The sequence below is a fragment of the Dromiciops gliroides genome, chromosome 1, assembly GCF_019393635.1.
Source record: "Dromiciops gliroides isolate mDroGli1 chromosome 1, mDroGli1.pri, whole genome shotgun sequence".
Taxonomy (NCBI): domain Eukaryota; kingdom Metazoa; phylum Chordata; class Mammalia; order Microbiotheria; family Microbiotheriidae; genus Dromiciops; species Dromiciops gliroides.
This window is the reverse complement of record NC_057861.1, coordinates 31,368,867-31,385,045: the sequence shown is the minus strand read 5'-3', so window position 1 is coordinate 31,385,045 and position 16,179 is coordinate 31,368,867. Positions and strand designations below refer to the sequence as shown.

The window sequence follows — 16,179 nt, the reverse complement described above, 5'->3', positions numbered from 1 at the left end:
AACTAAATAAAAATAACTTTTTTTTAAAAAGCCACATTCTAGGGGCAGCAAGGCAGCGCAGTGGATAGAGCACCAGCCCTGGAGTCAGGAGTACCTGAGTTCAAATCCAGCCTCAGACACTTAACACTTACTAGCTGTGTGACCCTGGGCAAGTCACTTAACCCCAATCGCCTCACTAAAAAACAAACAAACAAACAAACAAATAAAAAAGCCACATTCTAAATCAAAAGCCCCAGGAGTTCAGCTTAGGGAAAGATGATTTCTCTCTAGAGAGACCAGAGAAGAGATATTTGAATTGATGCTTAAAGTAGGTGAGTAAAGAATGGTTGGACATAAGGGGGTATTGGATGTACAGATAAAGGAAACAACATGAGGTAGGCCAGGAAAGCAGGGGACCCATTGAAGAGATAGCAAGGATGGCATTTTGGTTGGATTACAAAGTATATTAGGCGGGGGCAGCTAGATGGCGCAGTGGTTAAAGCGCTGGCCCTGGATTCAGGAGTACCTGAGTTCAAATCCAGCCTCAGACACTTAACACTTACTAGCTGTGTGACCCTGGGCAAGTCACTTAACCCCCATTGCCCCGAAAAAAAAACAAAAAAAAACAAAGTATATTAGGCAGTAGCTTGAGATGAAGTTGGAAAGGGAGGCCGAGGCCAGACCGAAGAGTCTGAATTTCATACTATCCAAAGACAAGGAAGTGATATTATCAAGGGAGTACCCAAGGAAGATTGATAGGGCAATGGTATACAGGAAGTATTGGAGGAGGGAAAGATCAGAGAGCCTAAATAAGATAATTCAGTTAAACAACAGCAAACATTTATTAAGCATCTACTCAGTGAAAGGCCTTGCAAGACAAAAATGAATTGGTCCCTGGCTTTGGAGAATTTGCTTTCTCCTGGAGCGATGGGGGAATACACTACACAGGGTCTACAAAAGTAAATACTGAATGATATTGGAAGGGAGAGAGCATTACTGACTGCAGGTGCCCGGAAAGGCTTCCTAATGGAGGTGACATCTGACTAGAGCTTTGAAGGAAGTTTGAGATTTTATGGAGCTGAGGTAAAAAGAGAGAGACTCGGGGGGGCAGCTAGGTGGTGCAGTGGATAAAGCACCGGGCCTGGATTCAGGAGGACCTGAGTTGAAATCCAGCCTCAGACACTTGACACTTACTAGCTGTGTGACCTTGGACAAGTCACTTAACCTTCATTGCTTTGCAAAAAAAAAAAAAAGAGAGAGAGAGAGAGAATCCTAGATATAGGAGAGGGAGCATACTGTGTTTGAAGAATGATGAGAGGGAAGAGGGCAAGCTTGACTGGGAAGTGTGTGGGAGCTGAATGGTGGTGGACTTTGTTTTTGGGTTTTTTTGTGAGGCAATTGGGGTTAAGTGACTTGCCCAGGGTCACACAGCTAGTAAATATTAAGTGTCTGAGGACAGATTTGAACTCAGGTCCTCCTCAATCCAGGACCGGTGCTTTATCCACTGTGCCATCTAGCTGCCCCAGGGTGGTGGACTTTAAATGCCAAGTGGAGAAACCTGTCCTAGAGGCAACAGGAAGCCACTGACCAAACAAATTCTTTGTGGCGGGGGTGTTTGTTTTTTGAACCTGGGTCTTCCTATCTCACCATACTGAAGTGCTACAGCCAATCTCAGGCCCCATTCCACTACTGATGAGGGAGAAGTCAAGGATGTCTTGTGAGGTTTCAAACTTGGGTGACTGGACCAATGTGGCAACAATTAAAATAAAGGAAGAGATGGATGTGAGAGTTATTTCACAAGAAGAGTAACAAAAATTGTCTAGTGATAGGATGTGGAGTGTCTAGAAAGGGGAGAAATACATGCCCGCTACCATTAGAAGAAATAAACAAGTGGGGAGAAGTAAGGCACTATTGTCCATATATACCTGTGTTGGCATTCAGTCATTTTTCTTTCGTGTCCAACTCTTTGTGACCCCATGTGGGGTTTTCTTGGCAGACACACTGGAGGGGTTTGTCATTTTCTTCTCTAGCTCATTTTACAGATGAGGAAACCGAGGCAAACAGATTTAAGGGACTTGCCAAAGGTCACTCATCTAGGAAGTATCTGAGGCCAGATCTGAACCTAGGTCGTCTTGACTCTAGGCCCAGAGCTGTATTCTCTGTGCCACTGGGACACTGTCCCATAGCTGTAGCTGTTAATTATTTCAATCAGTCCACTGAAAATGGGAAATGTAGTTCTATGACCCCCATCTTATTTATCTTTGTATTTCTATCAGTGCTTGGCACACAGTAAGGGCTTAATAAATGCTTGTTTGTTGATTATTTCTGTTGGTGCCTAAGCACAGGTTCTCAATAAATGTTTGTAAAATTGAATATATGGTTACCCTTCTTTGAAAAAGATCAGAATTATATTGCTACATATATACACATATGCATATACATATTCACATATTACTCAATTGGAATTTTTTTTTTTTTGCAGGGCAATGAGGGTTAAGTGATTTGCCCAGGGTCACACAGCTAGTAAGTGTCAAGTGTCTGAGGCCGGATTTGAACTCAGGTCCTCCTGAATCCAGGGCCGGTGCTCTATCCACTGTGCCACCTAGCTGCCCCCTCAATTGGAATTTAAGAAACCAAACTGAACATTTTAATATTAAAAGTTAAAAATCCCCCCCAAAAAGTTTAAAATCCTTCACCTTAACTAAGAAATACGGATGAGGTCGATTTTAACATGAAGATTGCTACAAAAATTTGGTGCTCGTACTAAAAACAACTGTTTACAATAGCAGCCTACCAAAACTTGTCTCTAAAGATTATCTGGAGATGAAACCCTCCTTATTGGTGCAGAATTTTATCTGAGTGTTTTGTAGGTGGTTTACAACACGAAAAAGTAAAATAGGACAATTAAGGGAAGGAAATGAGAAAAGCATTCTTAGCGTACCTTGTGGTAGCAAAGAACTAAATACAAGTAGATACTCATCTATGGGGAATGGTTGAAGGAGTGATACAGGAATATAATGGAATATAATTGGGTTATAAGATACAATGTATATGATGAATACAGAAAAGCTTGTGAAGGCTTAAATGAACTAATGAAAAAATGAAATAAACCAGGGACACAATATAAATAATGACTATAACAATATAAATGGAAACAAAAAGGCAACAAAAGAAATTGAATGCTGTCTAATGATGACCAAACTTGTTCTTAAAGAAGCAATAAGAAAATGTATGCCTCCTTCAGTGGTGGGCTATCGATGTGGAACACTGCATATGCTTTTATAATTGACTGCGGTGTTGGTGACTTTTGCTCAATAGGTTTATGATAGGTTTACTTTTGCTCAATGGATAGTTCTCTGAGTAGGAGAAGGGAGAGGGATATACCTGAAGAGAAAGTGATGCAAAAGGTATTATCAAAATTTAAAAAGAAAATTAAAAAGATTATATTTTTCACTTCACTGTTTTCTTTGTTACAAGGGAGGGGTCTATCAAAAAGTGACTGGGGGCAACTAGGTGGCACAGTAGATAGAGTACTAGCCTTGGAGTCAGGAGAACCTGAGTTCAAATCTTGATACTTACTAGCTGTGCAACCCTGGGCAAGTCACTTAACCCCAATTGCCTCCACACAAAAAGTAACTCTGATATTTAAAAAGGCATCAATAAAACAAAAAGGTTGGGAAAAAAGAATAAAAGAAAGATCTTTGTAGATGCCTATCAATTGGTCAATGGCTAAACAAATTGTAGCATATTAATGTAATATAATATTATTGTGCCATCAGAAATAACACATATGAAGAATTCAGAGAAGCATGAAGAAACTTACATGAGATGAACAAAGAGTAAACAAGTTAAAACCATTACAACAATGATCACTTTGATGTAAATGTAAAGAATTCTGGGGCAGCTAGGTGGCACAGTGGAAAAAACACAGGCCCTGGATTCAGGAAGACCTGAGTTCAATTCCAGCCTCAGACACTTAACACTTACTAAGCTGTGTGACCCTGGGCAAGTCACTTAACCCTCATTGCCCCTCAAAAAAAAAAAAAGAATTCCTTATGTAATTATAATGACTAAGCTTGGTCTAGCAGAATAGTTGAGGAAAAGCACCTCCTCCCTGACACAGGTGTGGAGCATCACCTGTACTGCCAAATGTTGTTGAGGTGTTGGTTGGTTTTGTGGAAATATCTTTTTTTTCTCCTTTTTAATTCTTTGGTACAAGGGAGAGCAGCATGTGTAGGGAAGAGAGGAAGGGTATGTGGGAAAATGAATTTGATATAAAAACAAACAAAAAATAAAACCCAGCAAAATATGCTTTAAATAAAATAAAGGAAGGGCAAGAAAGTTAGTCAACAATCAGTTGATAAGGATTGAGGACCACCTAGGAGCCAAGCAGTTTACCAATTTCCTGATAAAATGCCCAAGAATTAAAAGTCACAATTGCCCCTCTTTGGGGAGCTTGCAATTTGGCCAAGAAATGTAAGTATGGAATAACTACAGAATCAACATTAAATCACTACCTCCAGGCCTCATTATGGCCTAGCAACAACCTCAGAATAGCAAAGGCTATGCCAGCACAGCACAATTCTACCAAGCTGATAAAGTTTTGAATGCTTTGAGAACCAGTCCAGCTAAATCTGAAGAAGTTCATCATCAGATGGCTGGCTGGAAGGTGATTGATGGATTTTTTTTTTTGGGTGGGGGGCACAGTGCTAGAATGCCATGTACTAAAAAGAAGGTTGCTATCTGCATTGGGAAATCAATCTCTCTCTCTCTCTCTCTCTCTCTCTCTCTCTCTCTCTCTCACACACACACACACACACACACACACACACACACACACACACACACACCCTGACAAAAACACATATTCTTAGTGACATACTGAAGTTACTATAGGATACTTGGAGAGGAGCAGATAAATGAGCCCAAAATGATTTCATAGATGGAGAGAGAACTGTCACTCCCAACCTTGCAATGGACTATAAAACTCATAGTTTAGAAGTAATCAACAGACCATGCAGACAGGATTGGGCCTAAGTTTTGCTAAGCCTGCAAAAGAACTGTACAGTGTTGTGGTACCTGGAATCCCCCAACCCTCATCCACAGGAACTGGGAGCATTTCAAAATTATTTCAACAGACCTTCAAAGAAGCTCTTGGTGAAGTAGCCTTTATGTGACCCCCCCCCCCAAAAAAAAAAACTCTTAAAGATTTAGATTGAATCCTAATGGGGAAATTTAGGGTGTGGGGGGAGGGAAGTCACAGTGAGCCATTTTCCCAGCCCAGGTCAGCATAGTGAGACAGAGAGGTCTGCAGATGCTGGGGACAGGGTCTAGCCAGAAGTGCAGAGCACTTCAGCACCCAGCAAGAGGCTCTGTACTAGGGGGCAAGAAGAGGACCTAGAGCCATACCAGGGACTGGAAGCCATTTGGCAACTTTGTCACCTGATACCTAGTCCTAGGTCATGAATCCAGGGTGGAATGAAGGAGGGGGCTTGTGTACCCAGGGGTGGTGTTCAGAAGAAAGAAGCAATTGCAGTTCCCAGGCAGTATACTGAGAGGAGAAAGAAGCAGCAGTGTGTGGCTCAGACCCCAGGAGCAGAGTGGTGTCTCAGTTCCAGCTTCCAGCCTAGTCTGAAACCTTCAGAGGAATAATTAGGTTGGGAATCTCTGACCAAAGGGAGCTTCCCAGATGGCCAGTAATGGCTAAGTCCAACAACAGTCTACTGTTTCTCAGACCCAAACCCAGGTCAGGTACTGGCAGAGTCCAGGGGGAGGGGGAGTTATCAGATTTTATCTTAAATTGGACCACTTTGGGAGCAATAAAAATTTGTAGGTCCCCTGAGATCACTGACATCTTAAACTAACACAATACTCCTATGAAAACAGCAGCAGGACCAACCTAAACCTTTTCTCTAGGAGTGCAGACCATAGCCATGACATAAACTCCAAGGTCAAGAAGTAGGATGGAAGAATGAGAAAACAAACACAAAAAGAATCCTACCATTAAAAAAAACTTTTCTGGTGGCAGAGATGCTTAAGACATAAATCCAGAAGAAGAGAATGACTCCAAACCATCTTAAGGCAAAGCCTCAAAGAAAAACACAGTTTGGGCACAAATTCCACTAGGATTGCTGGAATAGTTGAAGCAAGAGTTTAAAAATAGAATTAAAATGCTTTTATAAATGAAAATAGAGTACTAGAAAAAATGGAAAAGAAATGAAAGCTTTGGAAGAAAGAATTGGGAAGAGAATTAACAGCTTGTCACAAAAGCTTGGTTTAAAAAGGTACCAAGGCATGCAGCAAACTCCCTGAAAATTTGAATGGACCAAAGAGAAGCCAATGACACTATGAGACAACAAGAAATATTAAAACAAAACCAAAAATAGAAGAAAGTGGGGGCAGCTAAGTGGCACAGTGGAGAGAGCACCGGCCCTGGATTCAGGAGAACCTGAGTTCAAATCCGGCTTCAGACACTTGACACTTACTAGCTGTGTGACTCTGGGCAAGTCACTTAGCCCTCATTGCCCTGCAAAAAAACAAAACAAAACAAAACAAAAATAGAAAAAAGTGTAAGGTATCTCATACCTCACATATCACCCCCACCACTACCCTCCAAAAAAACCTCCCAAAAAACAAACAAACAAAAAAAAAAACCACCAAGCGACCTGGAAAATAGATCAAGGAGAAAAAAGATGTAAGGATCATTGAACTATATGGATGTTATGACCAAAAAAAAAAAAAAAAGAACCTAGCCATCATATTTCAAGAAAACTGCCCTGATTTCTTATAACTATAGGGCAAAGTAGAAATAAGAACAATTCACAGATTATCTCCTGAAAGAAACCACAAAATGAAAATCCCCCAGGAACACCATAACCAAAACTCAGAGCTTCCAGGTCAAAGAAAAATCACTGCATGCAGCAAAAAAAGGAAGAGAGAGCATGGAATATCATATTCCAGAAGGTGAAGGATATAGGCATTCAAACAAGAATAACTTACCCAGAAAAACTGAGTATAATCCTGGGGGGAGGAGGGGGTGTCAGGGAATAGACCTTTAATCAAATAGAAGATTTCAAAATATTCCTGATTAATTGGGCAGAGATGTATAAAAACTTTTACGTTCAAACACATAAGTCAGGAGAAACATAAAAAGGTAAACAGGAGTAAACAATCATAAGGAACTAAACAAATAAGGGGAGATGGTATATGTATCCCCTCTTAACACTAATCATCATGTAGAGTCATAGAGGGAGTCTAATTAGATAGAAGGCCTGGGAATGGTTCTATCTTTTTTTTCTTTTTCTTTTCTTTTCTTTCTTTTTTTGGGGGATGGGGTGGGGTAATGAGGGTTAAGTAACTTGTCCAGGGTCACACAGCTAGTAAGTGTCAAGTGTCTGAGGCTGGACTTTAATTCAGGTCCTCCTGAATCCAGGGCCGGTGCTCTATCCTCTGTGCCACCTAGCTGCCCCTGGTTCTGTTATATCTTTTTTTTTTTTTTTTTTTGGTGAGGCAATGAGGGTTAAGTGACTTGCCCAGGGTCACACAGCTAATAAGTGTCAAATATCTGAGGTCGGATTTGGACTCAGATCCTCCTGAATCCAGGGCCAGTGCTTTATCCACTGTGCCACTTAGCTGCCCCCTGGTTCTGTTATATCTTGATGATCTTGAGAACGGAAAGAAAGGGGAAGAGGAATACATTAGGAGGGGAAGGGAAGGGAAAAGGAGGGTGTATAAGTAGCTATCTTTGCTAATGAGGAGGAGGAGATGAAGGGAGCACCTGATACTTGAACCTCATTCTCATCTGAACTCTCAGACAAGTGCTCCCCATACTCACTCTTGTCCCATTCCAAATCATTCTGCACACAGTTCCCAAATCGATGTTCCTAGGACTCAGTTAGGACTATGTCCCTCCCCTGCATCCAGAGGCTTCAATGGCTCCCCACTGGCTTTGGGATAACATATACTAAGCTCTTCTCTTAGACAATTAAGGCCTTTCACCATCCCACTGTCTTGGAAGACCTTTCCACCCTTGTTCAAGCTCCAATCACCTCCCTCCTAGCAATACCCTCTCTGCCTCCAAGGTTTCGCCTCCCCAGTACATCCCCCACACAGTTGCCAAAGTAATTTTTCTTTCTTTCTTTTTTTAAAAAAATTTTTTTTCAAAGTAATTTTTCTTTCTTAATGAACAGACCATATCACTCTTCTGCTCAGAAAGTCTCCAGTGGTTGCCTATTGCCTCTAGGATAAACTACAAATCCCTACCTAGGACATTCTAGTTCTCTCCTGTGTATCTCTGTGCCTTGCTACAGAATGTCTCCCTATGTCAGGAGTGGTCAGAATTATGTGTAGCCAGAATTTAATATAACCTCAACTGTTTAACACTTATTTTTGAATTCTTGTGACTATTATAGCTTTTTCTTTTTTTCTTCTTTTAAAATTATTATTTATTTTTAGCATTTAAAAAAAAATTTGAGTTCCAAATTCTCTCCCTCCCTCCAACCCCTCTCCCACCCATTTAGGAAGGCAAGAAATGTAATATCAATTATACATGTGAAAGCACGCAAAACATATTCCCTTATTATTCATGTTGCCAAAAAAGGCAAGAAAAATAAAGTGAAGAAATTAAGCTCCAACATGTACTCAGATTCCATGAATTCTCTCTCAGAAGGTGAATAGCATTTTTCATAAGTCCTTCAGAATTGTCTTGGATCATTGTATTGTTCAGAATAGCCAAGCCACTCACAGTTGTTCACTGTACAGTATTGCTATTACTGTTTAATGTTCTCCTGGTTCTGCTCACCTCATTCTGCAGCAGCTCATATAAATCTTCCCAGGTTTTTCTGAAATCATTCCCCTAGTTATTTCTTATGGCACAATAGTAATCCATCACAATCATATACCACAACTTAGTCAGCCAATCCCAATTGAAGGGCATTCTCTCAGTTTCCAATTCTTTGCTAACACAAAAAGAGCTGCTATAAATATTTTTGTAAATCTAGGTCCTTTTTCTTTGATCTCTTTGGGATAAAGACCTAGTGGGGGTATTGCTGGGTCAAAGGGTTTGCACAGTTTTATGGCTTTAGGGGATAGTCCCAAATTGTTCTCCAGAATGATTAGATCAGTTCACAATTCCACCAACAATGCATTAGTGTTCTAATTTCTTCCACATCCCCTCCAACATTTGTCATTTTTCCTTTTCTGTCATATTAGCCAATCTGATAGCTGTGAGGTGATACCTCAGAGTTGTTTTAATTTGCATTTCTCTAATAAATAGTGATTTTTTAAATGTAAAACATTACCATATCAGTCATTTTGTATAAGAAAACTTGAATAAAAGAAAAAACTGAAAGCGAAAAATAGCATGTTTGCGGCAGCTAGGTGGCGCAGTGGATAGAGCACCAGCCCTGAAGTCAGGAGTACCCGGGTTCAAATTCGGCCTCAGACACTAAACACTTACTAGCTGTGTGACCCTGGGCAAGTCACTTAACCCCAATTGCCTCACCAAAAAAAAAAAAAAAAAGAAAAAGAAAAATAGCATGTTTTAGACTGTGTTCAATTATTATTATTATTTCTTTCTTTGGAGGTGGGTAGTATGCTTCATACTTTGGGATTGTCTTGGATTATTGTATTGCTGAGAATAGTTAAGTCTGATTCACAGTTCTTCACCAAACAATATGGCTGTCACTGCACAATGTTTTCCTGGTTCTGCTCACTTCACTATACATCGGTTCATACAAGTCTTTCCAGGCCTTTCTGAAATCATCCTGCTTGCCATTTCTTATAGCACAATAACATTCCATCACAATCATGCCGCAGCTTGTTTAGCCATTCACAATTGATGGGCATTCCTTTGATTTCCAATTCTTAGCCACCACAAAAAGAGCTGCTACAAATACCAGTTTCCTGCTTTCCTTCTAATTATGTCTGCGTTGGTTTTGTGCAAAACCTTTTTAATTTGATGTAATCAAAATTATCCATTGTACATCCCATAATTCCTTCTATTTCTTGTTTGATCAAAAATTCTTCCCTTTTCCATAAATCTGACAGGTAAACTATTCCACGTTCCCCTCATTTGCTTATGGTATCATGCTTTATGTCTAAATCTTCTATTCATTTTGACCTATTACAGCTTTGTAAAATGAAGTTTATGGGGGCAGCTAGGTGGCACAGAGGATAGAATACTGACTCTGGAGTCAGAAGGACCTGAGTTCAAATCCAGCCTCAGACACTTGACACTTACTAGCTGTGTGACCCTGGGCAAATCACTTAACCCTCATTGCTCCGCCCAAAAGGGGGGGGGAAGGGTTCTCAGTTCTAGAGAAGAGTCAGTGACCTCAATATAAAGCTTCTAACTTCCGGAAGGGTTCCTAGCTCAAGTATAAAGCTTCTAACTCCCAGGAGTGGGCTCCTAGCCTCAGTATAGAGATTGTATTAATGATTGAATTAATAGATATTTATGAATAGCATGCCATAGCTACTGGAAATAGAAAGACAAAAAAATGAAAGCCCCATTCTTTTTTTTGGGGGGGGGGTTGCGAGGCAATAAGGATTAAGTAACTTGCCGGTCACACAGTTAGTATATGTCAAGTATCTGAGGTCGTATTTGAACTCCCATCCTCCTGAATCCAGGGCTGGTGCATTCTCCATTGTGCCACCTAGCTGCCCCCTAAGAACCCTTTCTTGACTTTGTGAGTCCTTGACTGGTCCCAGGACCACCTTTAGAAGGATAGAAAGCTCTATCCTGGGGCCCTGGCTTTACCCTCCATTCTTTTTCTTTGTTTTATGAGGCAACACTGGAGTGATAAACTGTTTACTGGGAACTAGGAGTCCTCTCCCAGGGTTACAAACTCTGTATTGGGCATGAGAGCGAGTCTTCCAGGGGATTATGAGCTCTGTACAGGGCTGAGAACTTTTCATCGGCCCTAGGGGCTCTTTGCCAAGGCTGGGGACCTTACGCTGCAGTTAGTGGCTCTACACTATGGGAAGCCCTTTTCATGGGTACAAGCTCTATTCAGGGTGGGGAGCCTTTCATTGGCCCTGGAAGCTCATTAATGTTGCAGATGGAGGGGGGAAGAGAGCTCCACTACCAGAGTTTCAAGGTCCCTGCCGGCTCACAGAATCCTTCTATAAAAACAGTACTTGAGGAAGGGCAGGGAGACCTTCCCTAGGAGTGACAAACTCTGTTAAGGCAAAGGGGATCTGTCGCCACCATTACAAGCTCTCAATACTACGGCCAAGAATCCTTTACTCAAGCTCCGGAGAGAGCCCTTCATGGACCTACAAACTCTACTGGGCCGGGAGCTCTTCCTCCGGCTCTGTACAAGGCTGAAGCCTGTTATTGGCCCCAGGAACTCTCCAATGTCACAGGGTGGGAGGAGAGCCCTTTACTCTGCTTACAAACTCTGTACTGGAGCCAGGAGTCCTCCCCTCAAGTTACAAGCCTTGAGGGCCCCCCTCTCCCAAGGCCGACCCTTCCCCCCACCAACCCATCGCCCCCCCCCCCGCCCGCCCCGGGCGGCTCACCCAGCTGCCCAGACCACACGGGAATTCGTGCAGACACAGCTGCCGCAGGTGCTCCTGGAAAGCCTTGCTCACTGTCACAGTCCCTGGCTCTGTCTCCATGGTGGGGAGGGGGACACGGGGGGCATAAGGCCCGGAAGGGGAATGGGGCCTGAGGGGTCACGAAGGTGCAATTCTCTGGATAGGGAGGGGGCGAGAGGTCCAGAGCGGGAGGGGGGCCTCAAGGAAACGGGGGCTCGAGTCCTTAAAAGGGAGGGGAGCCTAAAGGGGGGAGGGGCCTGAGGGGAAGAGAGAGCCAGGTCCTCGATGGGGAGGGGGGCACGAGATTAAAAGAGGGAAAGGAGGAAAGGGGCCAAAAGGGGAGAGGGGCTTAAGGGAGGGGGAAGAACAAGGCCCTAGGTAGGGAGGGGGGCGGGAAGCCCAACGGGGAGGCAGGAGGCCTTAAGAGGGAGGGGCGCCTGAGGGGGACAAATGCGAGCCCTGACACGGAACAGTCTGAGACTCAGCTGGGGAGAAAAAGCACAGGTGCCCTTGGGTCCAGGCGGGAGGGCGTTGCCAGGCGACAGCAAAGCGTCGCCCATCCCCTCCTCTCTTCTGTCCTGCGCTTGCGCAGAAGCATCAGTGGACACCACGAGGTAGACTAGGAGTCTGCGGCTGCAGCCGCGACACACAACCTTAGCCCTCATGCTGTGGCCGGAGGTTCCGGGCTTTGGAGCTGGGAAGTGGCCCCAGAGATCTCTCTGGCTTGCTGTCCGGGGTCAGAATCCCTCCCAGCGCACTTGGTAGTGTCTGGCCAAGTCCTTGAGCCTTCCTGAGCCTCAGTTTCCTTAACTGTAAAATGTTGTTGAGTCGTTTCAGTCGAGTCATCCTCCTCCTCTTCTTCAACCATATGAAACATATTAAGTGTCTGCTATGTGCCAGTCAGCCAAGAAGTGTTATAGGTTCTTTACCACTCCCCCTGCATAGAGCTTATGTGTACATTTGTTGGCTCCTCCATTCGATTGTAAGTTCCTTGAGGCCAGGGACCTTCTTTTGTTCTTTCTTTGTGCCCTCAGTTGTGCTAAGAGCAAATATGGACAAACGAGCAACAGACAGGCTAGGTGGTAAATGACCCACAGAAAGAAGGCAGGCACAGGGGGATTCCCAAAGGCTTCCTGTAGGTGGGATTTAAATCGGGACTTGAAGAAGAGGAGATGAGAAGGGAGAGCACTCCAGGCGTGGGGGATGGGCAGAGTGAATGCCGGGAGCTGAGGGATGGAGTGTCTTATCTGTGGAACAGCCAGGAGGCGGGTGTCACTGGACAGAAACGAATGACAGCAAGTAAGATGTGAGAAGACTGGAAAGGTAGAAGGGGGCTGGGCTAGGAAGAGCTTTGAATGACAAACTGAGTATTTTGTATTTGATCCTGAAGGTTATATTTTATTTATTAAATTTTGTGTGTGCCTGTGAGAGAGACAGAGACAGAGACAGACAGACATGATTGGACCTGCGCTTTTCTGAATGGAGAATGAACTACACAGTAGGGAGAGACTTGAGGCAGACAGACCCACTAGCAACCTATTGCAATACTGTAGGTATGAGGTGATGAGGGTCTGGGGGGGGCAGGGGGGTGACAATGTCAGAGGAGAGAAAGGGGCATTTGGAGCAGTGTCATAAAGGTGAAAGGACAGGCCTTGGCGACACATGGGATTTGGGATGTGAGACATGGAGAGATTGAGGGTGACTCCTAGGCTGTGAGTCTGGGGGGACTGCCATGGACCTGGCAGAGTGAGGTCAAGGGTAAGTAAGAGCCCAATTAAGCCTGAGGAGGAGGAAGGAAGAGGAAGGAGAGAAAAAGAGAATACTGGTCAGGCAGGGAGTAATAGGCCCTCTAGAGATTATTTAACTGATGTTAATGGGGCCCCAGGCCAGGCTCCCTTCTGATGACTTCCTGGCTTCAGCCCTTTTTTGTTTTTTTGGCAGGGCAATGAGGGTTAAGTGACTTGTCCAGGGTCACACAACTAGTAAGCATCAAGTGTCTGAGGTCAGATTTGAACTCAGTTCCTCCTGACTCCAGGGCCAGGACTCTATCCATTGCTCCACCTAGCTGCCTAGCTTTAGCCCATTTTAAGTGGAAAGTTCACATGCCTATGTGGAGTGGAATTGCCCATTTCTTCCACCCCCAATAATGCATCCTTAAGTCTCTTTCTCTGTTTCCCTAAAGCACCCAAAATACAAGGATGGAACCAGCGCATCCAAATAGTCAAAAAGCTCCAATAAAGCAATTATAAGTTTTTCATTACTGTATAGGTGGGGGAGGGGAAGGAATAAGCATTTATATAGGGTCTACTATTGCCAGGTACTGTGCTGTGTTTTTTTACAAATATAATCTCATTTGATTCTCACAACAATCCTGTGGTACGGTAGGTACTGTATAGTTAGAGAAACTGAACAAACATTGGTTAAGTGACTTGCCCAAGGTCACAGAGCTAATAAGTTATCTGAGGCTAGATTTGAACTCAGGTCTTCCTGACTCCAGTATCAGCTCTGCTCTAGCCAATGAGCTACAAGCTGCCTCAGGAGAGGGAAGAGTGAAGGCTTCGGAGATTTGGGATAGTAGTGTGAGGGAACCCTGTACATGACAACTTGCTGATTAGTTGAGAGATCTCTGGAAAGTCTCTCTGAGCTTCAGTGTTAATTCACCTGAACAAATATTATTAAACGTTCACCTTGTGTTAAATGTTGGGTGTCAGGCACAGTGCTAAATTCCAGGGAGTACAAAGACAGACAAAAATGTGGTTCCTGCCTCAAGGAGCTCACAGACTAATGGAGGAGACAACAGACTCCCCCAAATAACCCTTTGTATATAAGCAAGATCTATACAGTATAAATTGGAGGTAGTCTCTGAGGGAAGGCACAAGGTCGGGAGAGGGTCAGGGAAGGGGAAGAAAAGCTTCTCACAAAAAAAGTAGAATTTGAGCTGAGTCCTGAAAGAGGAAAGTGAGAGGGAGAGCATTCCAGACCTGGCAGGAAGTGTCCTGTGTGGGGAGCATTCATGTCACTGTGTCCTAGAATACATGGAGGAGAGTAAAGCTTAAGAAGATGGGAAAGGTAGAAAGGGGCCAATTGTCATAAAGGGCTTTTTGTTTTTTGTTTTTTTGCAGGACAATGAGGGTTAAGTGACTTGCCCAGGGTCACACAGCTAGTAAGTGTCAAGTGTCTGAAGCTGGATTTGAACTCAGGTCCTACTGAATCCAGGGCCGGTGCTCTATCCACTGTGCCACCTAGCTGCCCCCTGTAAGGGGCTTTAAAAGCCAGAGGATTTTATATTTGATCCTGGAGGTAATAGGGAGCCACCGGAGTTGTTTGAGTTAGTACAGGGTGACATGGCCAGGAAGATCACTTTGATATCTGAGTGCAGATGGACTGGAGAAGGGAGAGATTTGAGACAGGGAGAACAACCAGAAAGTTATTGCAATGGTCCAAGTGTGAAGTGGAAAGGGACTTAACCAGGGTGACTGCTGTGTGAGTGGAAGGAAGGGGTGACATATATGAAAGATATTGCAAAGGGAAAAATGAGAAGACCTGGCAAATAGTTTGGTTATGTGGGGTCAGAAGAATGAGGGGGTCAAGGATGATGTCAAGGTTTCAAACCTAGATGATTGGGAGGTATGGTACCCTTGATATAATAATAGAGAAGTTTGGAAAAGGCAAGAGTTTGTAGGGAAAAATAATGAATTTCGTTTTGGACATGTGGAGTTTGAAATACCCAGAGGACATCCAGTTCAAGATTGTCCAATAAGGGCAGCTAGGTGGCACAGTGGATAGAGCACTGGCCCTGGATTCAGGAGTACCTGAGTTCAAATCTGGCCTCAGACACTTGACATTTACTAGCTGTGTGACCTTGGGCAAGTCACTTAACCCTCATTGCCCCACAAAAACAAAAACAAAAAACAAGATTGTCCAATAAGCTGTTGGCGATTCTGTTCCGAAGGGTAGGGCTGGATAAATGGATCTAAGAATCATTTCCACAGAGATGACAATTGAATCCATGAGAACCAATGAAATCACCTAGTGAAACAGATAGGGGAGAAGAGGGGTCAGGACAAAAACCTTAGTTGTAGGTATAAATAACCTGGATGAAGATACAGCAGAAGATACTGAGGAGAGAACAAAGAGGTAGGAAGAAAAGCAGGAGAGAGAAGCCAAAGAGAAAAGAGAAGATGGTGATCAGTAGTGTCAAAGGCTGTAAAAAGATCAAGAAGGATAAAGATTAAGATAAGCCCATTTGGGCAGCTAGGTGGCACAGTGGATAGAGCACCGGCCCTGGAGTCAGGAGTACCTGAGTTCAAATCTGGCCTCAGACACTTAACACTTACTAGCTGTGTGACCCTGGGCAAGTCACTTAACCCCAATTGCCTCATTAAAAATTAAAAAAAAAAAGATAAGGCCATTTATGTAAAAAGATCCAACCATTCTGGAGAACAATTTGGAACTATGCCCAAAGGGCTATAGACCTGTGCAGTCCCTTTGATCCAACAATACTCCTTCCAGGTTTATATGTCAAAGACATTCCCCAAAAGAGAAAAAGACCTATTTGTACAAAAATATTTATAGCAGCTCTTTTTGTGGTGGCTAAGAATTGTAAATCGAAGGAATATTGTTTCCAAAGAAAGAACTGATATTGATGGAACACAGACT

At 43.4% G+C, this 16,179-nt stretch overlaps 1 protein-coding gene across 1 annotated transcript in view; it reads right to left on the bottom strand.

The window, feature by feature from the left end:
- The window catches only part of LRRC43 (leucine rich repeat containing 43), a 35,840-nt gene extending 24,152 nt beyond the window's left edge, over positions 1 to 11,688 (bottom strand). Inside the window, exon 1 of the mRNA XM_043977259.1 lies at positions 11,503 to 11,688. Coding sequence (XP_043833194.1) covers positions 11,503 to 11,601 — 99 coding nt within the window. The 5' untranslated portion in view covers positions 11,602 to 11,688. The remainder of the gene's footprint in view (positions 1 to 11,502) is intronic.
- Between the last annotated feature and the right edge of the window lie 4,491 nt (positions 11,689 to 16,179).